Below are 12,657 nucleotides of genomic sequence, written 5' to 3' on the forward strand. Positions count from 1 at the left end.
TATTCAGACTGAAACAGTAGAAGTTACCTGTTTGCTTCGCGTTTTGATGTTTTTGCAACAAATCAATAAACAAATTTGTTTTGGTGTATTTAAAGGTTGGTCAATTTGAAGTGCGGATAGTATCAACAAATTTCAGCGCGTCTACGGTTTTTATGCGTCTTCCCCTTGCTTTAGATCTGGGGCATTACTTATTTAAATAATAATTGAATGACTCCTGCAAGCAGAGCCTTTAAAGTGAGAAAAATCATGCATATCGATGAAATTTAGCTAACAAAAGCGGGTATAGGACAATTGAAAGCAAAAAATTACTCTAAAAAAAGCAATTCGTTAAACAAAAATATAACACAAACAGCGGTGATAAACATTATGAAAAATCGCATTTTTATAAACTTGACGTTTCGTATGCTAAGCTACATACATTTTCAAAAGTATGACCGTTAAAATTTTTGGCAACTATTTATATATTGTATGAAAGGGGTCTGGAACCGAGACTGAGACAATTGATCTACAGTAACAACCTCTCATTGCCGACATTGGCATTTACATGAATGTATAAGGTCTCTTTAATCTTGCAGTGGAGGTCAGTTTTGCCTGACGCAAGGATTTCAAAATGATCCCATTTGATGTTATGGCCTGTGGTTTTTATGTGATCAGCAATAGCTGACGGATGGTCGCATTTAGTGAGGGCTTTAAAGTGTTCAGTTTTTCTGTCATGCAATCGTCGTTTTGTTTTCCCAATGTAAACATCGTCACAGTCCCAGCAGCTAGCTTTGTAGATGACCTTTTTTCGTTGAGAACGGTTGAGGCGGTCTTTGTACGGAAACAAAGGTTCGTTAAACAAAGGTTCTAGACTAGCAAAAAAGAGAAGAAAAAAAGCCATCACAAAATAGTAAAACAACCGCTTCTTCAGGTATACTGTATTCAGCTAGCAGTACACACGTTCACACTCTGCCAATCAGCTAACGAAACCGAACGCGTACTACACGCGCGCGAGATAGTGTGCTCCCCAGTCTGCGCTCGCCAAATTTTTCTATCGCTCTTTACAGGCTAACATGCTACCTATATTAATTCTCTGGTTTTTCAAATATTCGAAATAAAGCTAAAATTGAAGTCTGCACTCTAACCAAAAGTGGCTCACCGCTGCTGCTAACCAGCGCCAGAGGTTCCGCACGCACCACGCGTGTTCCGTGCTGTCACGCTTTTCTCGCGCGCCGCGAAAGAAGTGTTGTGACATCACGTGATCATTACCTTGTGAAATCGAGTTTTATAGTTGAAATCAAGAAGACGATTGCATGCGACTGGGTTTTTCTTGCTTTCTTTTCATCAAATATTACGAAAAGGTAAGCAACCGAACTACTAACACTTAGAATTGATTAGTACAGTGTAAGGGAATCGGAGGCGGTCTTTCATTTGGTTGATTTGTTAATTTGTATTGTCTGATAACATTCTAGCTCGTCTGTTGTCCCGTCCATGTGATCGACGATTTGCTTATCAGTGAATTTATAAGCTTACATCGCAGTTTCAATGCTGTGTTTGTGCTTTGGGTATTCTCCGACACACACTAAAAACTGAAACGAAACGAAACGAAACCACCAAAACAAGCGAAACCCATAAAAAATATATTTATAAGCAGAAGGTAGTACTAGTAGACTTGACTTTAGCTAAAAAATGAAACATATCTAAACGTTCACGGATTTCAAAAATTAAATCGATTTATTCACAATCCATACAAGGGGTTTCCAAACTCTCCTTTCTGGCTGTGTGCGGAATAATAAAAGCACAAACTCGGTCGATAGGTCGCCATTTTGAGATCAGACGCCATGTTGAATTTTAATATTGTGTGACATCGGTGACGCGAAGTCGATTTGACATAATTTGAGTCTCCTTTTGCCCTTTAAAAGCTGTGCTTCATCTTGGAAGACGCATGTTTAGATCTGCTGTATCTTTCCTGAAAAAATAACTGCAATATATTCTATGTACATTAGAAAGCAAAATTTTAAACCATCCCTCCGGGTGGAGGGACAGTGTCAGACACCCTAGTTTTTTGCTGTCAGAAGCTATGAAGTTCGCATCTGAGGTGTTCAACGTTTAATATTCTGAAAGGCCCCATGACAGAGATTGACCTCCGTACGAAGCCATTTCCGTACCAATAATTTATTGGACGAACATGATTTAAAAAGCGACGTTGTCGTTGTGTTATACAATCTATCTTTGCTAATATTATAAACTGCAAGTCGAAATCATTTGCTAAGATGCTCAATTCATGCTTTTGAATTGTTTTGTCTCCTGGCCCAGGGGAGGTACTCGGCATTTTAAATGACGGGGATGATGGAAGGATTTTGTTGGGTTTGAAATTTTCAATTCGGGGATTTTTTTGGATAGAAAAATTTGGCAAGTACCGTTATTTTTTTTAATTTAAGAAGGGATGTTTTGGGGTATTAAAAACAATCTAAATATTCATGGTAGTGCCTTGACTGCCTATGTCTGCGAATAAAGTACAAACATGTTTTGCTGTTGATTTTTGAGGGGTCAATTTTTTGATATAGGGAATTTTTTTGGGTTATGTTGGAAGCCCTAGGGATTTTTTTGGGTCTTGATTTTTGCGCCCATTCGATTATCCCCGTCTCTTAAAATCCTGAGTACCCCCCTGGGTCTCCTGGTATGTATAAATTAAAACAGGAAAGATTTATTGGCACTTGACGTTTTCGGGTCATTGTGACTATTATCAATAATGAAAAGACTTGTTAAATAGCATGCAAATCAGGAAAAGCTACAAAATGAGCATAAATTACAATAAATAGCCTGGCACAGCACAAACACCTTGGCACAGATGGAATAAGTTTGCACCTCCAGTGCTTGGTATTTTGACATACCGATAATTGCCATACCGTAAAATTCCGGTTATAAGCCCTCCCGCTTATAAGCCCCCATCCCCCCCCCCCCCCTGGTTATAGGCCCATCTATCTGAAAACAAAAAAATACGTCCGATTATAAGCCCTTCCGGATATAAGCCCCCTCTGCCGGCTGCCGGATAACAGTACTGAACACTGCTAAATGTAATAACTAGTAATACGTGACTCGCAGGGCCTCGCGAAGCTCTGGGTTTGGGAGGGAGGGGGGTGGGGGTGTTGTAAATAATGAGTGATAACCGGTTTTAACCGGTGATTTGTTATTGTTGCCTAGTAACGGGCATGCCCGCGACACCCTCGTTCCCAGGGTCTACTCGGCTTTGAAGATGGCAGCTCTTTCTGGTTCGTAAAGAGGTATAAAGCGTTGGGAAGCGCAGGCTATTTTCAAAATCATCGACAAATTATTGGATAATCGCATTTTGGACATCTATTTGAGGGCATTAAAAAAAAGAAGAAGAACGAACGGCAGGAGATTCGAACCCTCCGCCCGCGGGCCCCTGATGGCCATGAAAGGTTTATAGCCTGAATTATTATAAGCGTCGAGGGAGTATTATGTGGAAATCAGTGTTATTTTAATCCGAAAAGAAAAACGATAAAAATGAAAGGCTCAGGATTCGAACCCACAAAAGAAAAAAAAAAAGAAAAAAAAAAAACCCTAGCCGGATTCGAACCCCCGGCCTCAGTCCCGAAGATCTGATTTCAAGTTCGACGCCTTACCATTAGGCCACCAGCGCGCGGCCGTGTGATGTCATTTCCGCCACACACCAAGCTCACAAATAAATAAATAAATAAATATATATATATATGACCGTAAACTCCACACGAGATTTCATCCCGCCTGAGCCCTTTGAGGAACAATATTATACACCCCGCTACGCTCGGCCTTCGGCCTCGCTTCGCGAGGAAATAAAAATAATAATGGTTTATTTGCATTCCAACAATATTGGCTCTTCAATGCAAACTGAATTAAAAACTAAGATATAAATAAACAAAAAATACATCTGATTATAGGCCTATTTATTGTTGCTTTATTATGTGTTTTTCACTTTAAAATCGTATTTTGTTTAACACTACCGTGGCTCATTTCAAAATGTTCTTTTTATTTCGCTTATAAGCCCCTCCGTTTATAAGCCCACCCAAAACCCCTTACGAACTTGTATAAGCCCAGGGCTTATAACCGGAATTTTACGGTATTGTGGTAAAATTCAGTCCCCAAGCTTGTGACATATCGCTTACACAAAACCTCAGGAATTCAATTTTAATGGGAAGGAAAACCAGCAAATATGACATGAAAGATTATTAGTAGCATTTATCTGCAAGGGGGTCTAAAGATGATGGATTTTGAAATCATGGATAATAAACTCAAAATTCCTTGGATTAAAGGACAGTATCACAAGAAGTCTACTAATTTTTTATGTAAACTACTGTTAACACTCGCAAAGAGCTAAGGGACGGGTCATAAAGTACAGGGGAGGGGGGTGAAAACTTGGGGGTGGGTCACTATTTTTCAACATGTCAAAAAGGGTGGGTCAGAAAAAATGCACTACATTAGGGGTAGGTCATGGTAAAATTATTCACTGAACGGCATCTATAATAGTGCAAAAATTCTGTTAGAATGCCTAAAAGAGCATTTCTGAGGTTCTTTTAATGAAGAACCTCAGAAATGCTAATCTAAATTTTCCTGGGGGAGCATTCCCCCAGATCCCCCTACTTTGCTATATACCTAACATCATTTGTATCCCTTTAAACTGCAGAGACTGTACTACATCTACAATGGTACAAATATTTTGCCAGAATGACTAAAATAGCATTTCTGAGTTTCTAAAAATCTAAATTTCCCTGGGGGAACATTCCCCTGGAACCCTTTACTTTGCTTTGTACCAAACTTCATTAACTCGAAAACACCAACTATGAGAGACTACATCTGCAACAGTACAAAAATTCTACCAGAATTCCCTAAAATAACATCTCAGGAATTCTAACACTGACATGTTTCAAACTTTCGATCTTGAACTTTTTTTTGGAGATTCTGACTAAAGTTGTAAGCCTATGTTCCCTATGGCCTATATACTTATCTACATTTACTAATTTTGGTTGGGGGGTGGGCCACTAGGTTTTTCTGTGGGTTGGGCCGCCACAATTTTGTCAAATAATTGGGGGCTGGGCCACTGAAAATCAGTACTCAAAAAGAAAAAAAATCAATTATGAATTATGATAATGCATTTATATAGCGCATTTTCCATATTTATATGTTCAAATGCGCTTTACACATACTGTAGTTTTAAGATACAATTGTAAAGGCCAGACCACAACACCGGGAGCTTCGTGCCCTACTCTTTGGGAATAGTGTGTGGGTTCTTTAACATCCCCTGTTAGAAGACTGAAGATACAGGAGACGGGACCTACTCTTTATCGTCCTTATCCGAGAAGACTAGAATGTCTAACCATTTGCAGATGTAATTACAAAGGCAGCCCATTCTCCTCAGTTATTTTAAGACCCTGAGTGTTGGTCCGGTCTGGGGTTCGAACCCACGACCTCCCGCACAGCAGTCCGGCGCTCTACCAACTGAGCTAACCAGTTTCAACTCTTCTTCTCAATTTTATTCACCAAGCTGGCGACTTTGGTTCCAATTTAGTCGCCAGCTCCAAAATTTTAGTCGCCATGGCGACTAAAATGGTCTTAACTTGGAGGGTTGGATCAGCGCAGACTAGAGTGGCTTTTTCACTCGGGTTCCCTACTGGCTTGCTTTATTTGCTGGCTGACATGTTTTCCTGGCTTCCCTTCTCGCACAGCAGTATTCAAGCTGTGAAAACAAAGAAAATGATGACATCATCCTTCCAATACCCCAAAATACGTGTATTTTTCCCTTGTGTACTGTAATATACAAATGTACCTGTGAGGCCCTGCCAGGGGGGTTCCCGTGTCGCTTGTGTAAATTTAAAAATGTGCCGTGTCGCTGTTTTATCAAACTTCACGTCACTGTCGGTAGTAAAATTGAAGGAAAATACTTGTCCTTGTCGGAATTTAAGTTTTTTCAAAAGGGCTGTCATTTGTCGCGATTTTAATTTACGTGCTGTCTCTACTTTTTGGGCCATGTTGCTTGCCGGAATTTACCCTGGCAGGGCCTCACCTGTATTAAACACCTCTGTTAAACAGCAATAAACTAAGCATATAATAAAAAAATTACACTGGTCATTTTTCTATGACCTTAGGTGAAACAAATACAGTGAATATACAAGCACATCAATATACATATCAGCAGGGCTGTAGCCAGAATATTGACATAGATAAGCAAACCTTGTGACATTCTCGTCCCCATAGCCCTTTCGTTTCTCTTAGCCGGCTTGGCATGAGAAAATGAAGGGCTCTGGGGACATAGGATTTTTGAATTAATTCGAATTTTTTTATTGGCTGTTCGGAACAAAGAATTCCTAAACGGAAGTCGAAAGCGTAACGACTCTCTCATACATTCTTTTGAAACGTCATGACTGCATACAAGAAGACCGGAAGTCCTAGAATCTAGGACTGCAAATCCTGTGTCCCCAAAGCCCTTCGTTTTCTCGTGCCAAGGCCCAGCTGGCTAAGAAAAACGAAAGGGCTTTGAGGTGACCTTGTGAGTGTCAAAGGCACAAGCCATTAGCAGGGTCTGGAAACAAGAAAAAAAATTGAAATGTAGAAGCTCTGAGACACAATTTAGCATTATTTTTTCATAAGGCAACTCTTCATCAAAGTCGATCAGATCTAATTGGGGATTGTCTTCGCACCTAAAAGTATAATTTTTTCAATTGTGGGTTAAAAATAGATGAAGCCAGTGCCTTGTCTTGCCTCTTGCTAGTTATGGCCCTGATCAGTAATATACAGCATTCAGAGTGACATTTGACACGCAACCCCAAGGCTGCAAATAACAGTCGGTCATCAGACATTGGCAGACCAAAATTTGCTCATGTCTTACGAAATCCCAAGTGTGGTTGGACATGATGTCCGAACAATTTTTGATCGGAACTCATTTTACGGCAACAGTGAATAAAAATCTGTCCGACCACAATTTTGTTTTGTACGACCAAGATGGTGTCTTTATAGTAGGACATACCGTATTTTCTCAATTAAACGCCCCCGGCGTTTATTTCAAACTTGGCTTGGAGGACCCGGCGTTTATTTGAAGCCGGCGTTTAATCGGGGCCCGGCGTTTATTAACGGACTGCAACTTTCTGCCACTTTTTCAAATTGATTTATTTTTACAGATCTTTGAGACCAAGGGGCAGTTTGTCAAGGCGGGACGATTTTTCTTTTCGTTTTGCCTCGAAAAACTGTCCCTGGGTATCCAAAGGTGATTTTTTACCAAAGGTACATTATTACGGATTGAATAATTTATGTTGCAATCAAGATTTGTGGCAAACAAAATATATTTACTTGTTGGCTTGACCTCAAATAAACGCCGGGACCTTGAACAAACGCCCCCGGCCTTTATTTAAAAACTAGCAATTTTGACCCAGCGTTTATATGAGGCCGGCGTTTAATCGGGGTCCGGCGTTTAATCGAGAAAATACGTCTTTTTAAGTAAAAAAAAATTATTTGCAGCCCTGCAACCCTGTTCTGTAATATCAATGGGCACTCTATATAAAGCGTTCACTAGAGCATTTCTATTGGGGGCCTGCTTCAGGTGGCTCCACCCAGTATTTTTTAAGGAGCACCTTTCAACTGTTTACATCCCATACCTAAATAACTTGTTTTCAGTTACATATCCATTATAACAAATGGATTAGATTTAGCCTGAACTTCAATATGAAATCAATGTTTTAGAGATCCAAATAAATATCACGTCACAGTTGTTTTGGCTCTGCCTTGACATAATGCTTGGGGAGGGGGGTGCCCTGCGATGGACTAACATCCCATTCAGGTGGGGTAGTTATACAGTCAACTCTCTCTAAAACGGACACTGTCTAGACTGGCACCAACTGTCCATCTTAGAGAGGTGTACATCTTATAGGATGTTTAGTTATGTACAGTAAAATGACTGAAAAACATCAGGGACATGACCAACGCCATGTGTCTTTCTTATAGAGGTGACCATTAAGAGAGAGTCAACTGTATTTCAATCTCCTTTATGCTACAGAAACCGGGATAAGCTCCAGCAGTATGGGCCACATGGCTCAAGGCTTCCCTAAATTAATTCTTTCCTGTCTGTTTCATTTTAAAGGCAGTCAAGACACATCAATCAGAATACATGAAACATGAATGACATCAGTAGTGAAACAGAGACTGATACAAAGGCCTTCAAATGCACTGAGTGTGGTAATGGCTTTAAGCAGAAGTCAGCTCTAATAGTACATGCAAGAACACACCATGGCGAGAAACCCTACAAATGTACTCAGTGTGGCAGATGTTTCAGTCGGTTGAGTTATTTGCAACAACACTTGATGATTCACAGTGGTGTGAGACCCTACAAATGTACTTGTTGTGACAAATCTTTTTGCCGTTCATCAACTTTGAAAAAGCATCTGAGGATCATGCACACCAGTGAAGAGCCCTACCAATGCAGTGAATGTGGGATTCCTTTTAGGTTTTCATCACAGCTACAAAAACACCTGAAGTTGAACCATGGAAACAAGAAGCCCAGAAACGAATGTAACCAGTGTGGCAAATGTTTTTCAAATTCATTTAATTTAAGAAGACATTCAATGATCCATGGTGATGAGAAACCCTTCAAATGTTCTCAGTGCGACAAACAGTTCAGGCGCTCAGAAAATTTAAAACTACATTTGAAGACTCATAGTGGTGAAAAACCTTACAAATGCACTCAATGTGACAAATGTTACATGCAAAAAGGAAATTTAAAAGTACATTTGAAGACTCATAGTGGTGAAAAACCTTACAAGTGCACTCAATGTGAAAAATGTTTCACACAAAAAGGAAATTTAAAAGAACATTTGAAGACTCACAGTGGTGAAAAACCTTACAAATGCACTCAATGTGAAAAATGTTACACGAAAAAAGCAAATTTAAAAGTACATTTGAAGACTGGTTGTGTAGCCAGGCGGGGACGAAACCAACAGGAAAAACCAAACAGACACAATACTGAAAAAACCTACAGATGCACTCAGTGCAACAAGTCCTTTATTAACTCGACGTATTTGGGCCGACATGCTGTAGTACACAGTGATGCAAGGCCTCACAAATGTCCACATTGTGAGAAAGCTTTCAAGTGTAAAGTGAGTTTGAGGTCGCATTTAAAAATTCACAGTGATGAGAGACCACACAAATGCACTCATTGTGGCAAATGTTTCAAGAGGTTGGCAATTCTGAACCAACACCATGCAGTTGTACACAGTATTGCAACGCCGCACCAATGTACTCAATGCGGTAAATTTTATCCCAACCCATCAAGTTTGAAGAAACATCTTAGGGTTCATAGTGATGAAAAGCCTTTGCAATGTACTCAATGCGACAAGCGTTTCAAATGTTCGTCAACTTTGAACAAGCACTTCAGGAAACATAGCGGAGTGAAGCCCCACAGATGTGCTGTGTGTGATGTATGTTTTATGCACAGAGGTGGTCTTATACATCATAATAGATCATTTCATGGTGATATGCCCTACAAATGCAACCAATGTGGTAAAGGCTTTACCACTGATTGCGGCTTAAAAAGACATAAATGTGACAGGGTCAATGTGGATGTGGTATTACTCGTGTAGAAAAGTGTTTTGTTTTGAGCCATAAACAATAAAAAAGACTGTACTAGGAAGGGTTAAACGAAATATGTCATGGGGATTCACAGATTTTTGGTCTAAACTGTTCTGAAATTAGTGATAGGCAACTAAACCCATAAAAATACATTATCTTTGGAGATCTAAAGAAAGATACATGTACATGTATAATCTTAATTTGCCGATAGAATTCAACCTCCGACTATAAATATAGATTTTTTGATGATGCATGGAAAAAACAAGAGTTTCAGTGCTCTATTAAAGCATTTTTATATTATTTTTAGGTTTCCTGTGACACAAATATAAATTTTGGGTGTTCAAAAATCTGGTAAAAATCCATGAAATAGCCCCTTAAAGGTTTGGTGAAATGATATTTGTAGGGTTGCTGTTTGAAAGGTGTTAATTATGTTGTAATAAAGTTATAACAATCTTTGCATCTGAGAGAAAATTTTGATGGTCACCCGAAACAGCTTTTGCGGGGGGTCCTGGCGGGTGAGGGGGGGGATATGAAGCTGTTTAAGAATAATTTTTTTTAGTAAAGATGTATTTTCAATAATGACACGGGCATGGGACAAAGAAAAATTCTGAGTCCCCGACGGGAATCGAACCCATGGCCTCCCAAATACCAGTTGGGTGCTCTAACCAGCTGAGCTACGAGAGACTCATGGTGAGCTGGGCCATTTAGTAGTTTGATATGTAACACACGTCCTGAATACTGCTAGGATCAGCAATGTCGAAATCATCAAGCTCAGCTCACCATGAGTGTCTCGTAGCTCAGTTGGTTAGAGCCCCTAACAGGTATCTGGGATGCCATGGGTTTAATTCCCGCCGGGGACTCAGAATTTTTCTTTGTCCCATGCTTGTGTCATTGTTGAAAAATACATCTTTACTATTTATCACCGAGCTCAAAATTTACCATCTTTATTATTTACTAATGATTTTTTTCTGTTGTGTTTTACAATGTAAGTGTGCCTGTGAAATCTTGTTAATACAATAAAACACTATATCATGAAGTGCTAAGGAATCTGAGGAAATGTTTTTTTAACTCACGGGTTCATTATGCCAGGGCTGTCTGTTTCTTAACACTTTGTCATTAGTTACTTTTGGTAAACCTGGGCTAAATTTCCACTTAGGAAAATGAGACTACACTGACGCCAGAAAGCAGTGAAAATTGAGCCTAGCTTTGGTGTCGCTAAAAATATACTTCGTCGTACTAGGGACATTGTTATAAAGGTTTCCGTTACATCAGGGTTCTACTTTAATATGCATACATTTTACAGAAGCAGATTTTATATCATGGTTGGCAATAATCAAGTTAAGGGACCAGTCATAAATTAAAGAGGGGGGAGGGCTGGTGCATTTTTATTTTGGCCTACCGGTTTTGGGGAGACCCTCCCCATTCCAGGTGCAGAAAAACTGTTGGTGCTCCAAAATAGTTTGCATAATTTATCACGACCCACCCAGTACCTAGTTTACATCACTTTAAAAAACCAAATATTAATCGTTAAAAAGATATAATTATTTACATTCTATTTTGACAATTTATTGGTTGTTCAAGTCAGGAGAGAATCTAGACATACGACCAAGAAGTGTTATTAAAAACCCATGTAAATATTCTGACTTATGACTTATTCTTTTAGGCTCCTGGTGGAGCAAAGGGCGTCAATAATGCTTCGCCACCGAACTCTATTTGCTGCCGCCTTCTCTGCTGCGTATGAAAATATTCTACAGTCATCAAATAAAGAATGTGTTCTAAATCATATTTTGCAGAAGAATTCTAGATTGACTCATTGACCCCAGCAACTTTGCATAAAAATAAGACCCCCCGGCCCGCCCTTAAGGACGTTCGCGCTAATTGTTTATGCGCATTCTTACTGCGCACGAAATTCATGTCGCAACGTCACGCCATGCGCATGCATCATGCGCATGCATCAAGCGCTCGCGCTGAAGAAATTTTCTAAGCACATGTAGGGCTGGAAGTCGTCGCGTTGACTTTGCTTGCAATTAACTCTTTTAGATGCTCGGTGAGCCCCACATTTTTTAAACGGATCACCTTTGTTGACGATTATCTACGTTTCGCGAAAAAAATGAAAAACGTCTATCGATTAAAAGTTCGATTTTTTTGTCCCACGTACGTTCGAATGCCTCTTATAATGAGCTTTTCGGTTTGCTGTACGACAGTTTCAAATACCGCTTTTGGGGTTAAGTCTTACAAAAGGTTGGCAACACTAGAATTTTTTTGCGCAACAGACCCACTTCTACAAAATATGACTAAGATCATTTGCCTCTCTTTTCTCATCTTCGATATTTTTAGTTATAAATCCTGTAAACCATGTTGAATTGCATGTTCCAATTTTTCAGAATCAGGGTAGTTTTTCACACGCTTTATCTCTGAAACGAAGTCGGTGATCCCCACATCTTTTTGCATTTCTGACACAAGTAACGTATTATCTGACTGCTGTAAAAAAAAAAATTAAAAAATCTATCGACTAGAAAATTTTCGCGCGAACGTCCTTAATGACATGCACCAAATTGTTTTACCCTCCCTTTTGTGCTTGCATGAAAAACAGCGGTCCTCCCCATGTTTGCACCAGCCCCACTCCCCTCTAATTTATGACCGGTCCCTAACAGTTATTGTGTTGTTGATTTCCTGTTCCACCAATGAATGAAAACCGTCCAAAAGTAGGTGATTGTGATAGCTAATTGACTGCTGTTCACTAAATTACTTGCAAAATATTTCGGAGGATTTTAATTTCGGACAAAAAAGCGTCCGCATTTTTTTTTTCAGTATAGTTTAACGGTTTTAGGTACGCAGCCAGCGGGCAAACAAACCCAATGATACAAGGGAGGGTTTTAAAACACAGGTAGCCCAAGCTCCCAATGGAGCCGTCAACATATGACATTTTATGAGAACAGAACGATCGTAAAAAATAATTCAAAATAGGAGAAAAGACGGAAAAAGATCTAATAAAATCGACGTACCTGCCCTGTTCCGTGTATATCTTGTGTTTCTAGTCATTTGGAGGCGTTTAAAGGCGATTCC

General features: G+C 39.6%; 2 protein-coding genes and 1 non-coding gene across 3 annotated transcripts in view; 1 reads left to right on the forward strand and 2 right to left on the reverse strand.

Annotated features, from left to right (window-relative positions):
• The window catches only part of LOC144663763 (uncharacterized), a 190,850-nt gene that overhangs the window by 47,293 nt on the left and 130,900 nt on the right, over positions 1 to 12,657 (reverse strand). The gene's annotated exons all lie outside the window — the stretch shown is intronic.
• Positions 1,258 to 11,295, forward strand: LOC144663726 (uncharacterized). Its single transcript, XM_078524765.1, has 2 exons — positions 1,258 to 1,340; positions 8,108 to 11,295. The coding sequence occupies exon 2, from the start codon at positions 8,142 to 8,144 to the stop codon at positions 9,600 to 9,602; it is 1,461 nt and encodes a 486-aa protein (XP_078380891.1). The 5' UTR covers positions 1,258 to 1,340; positions 8,108 to 8,141; the 3' UTR covers positions 9,603 to 11,295.
• On the reverse strand, positions 10,202 to 10,276 carry Trnat-ggu (transfer RNA threonine (anticodon GGU)). Its single transcript has one exon. It is a non-coding gene; the product is annotated as a tRNA-Thr (tRNA).

This window comes from Oculina patagonica, chromosome 8, assembly GCF_052425735.1.
Source record: "Oculina patagonica isolate OP01 chromosome 8, crgOcupat, whole genome shotgun sequence".
Taxonomy (NCBI): domain Eukaryota; kingdom Metazoa; phylum Cnidaria; class Anthozoa; order Scleractinia; family Oculinidae; genus Oculina; species Oculina patagonica.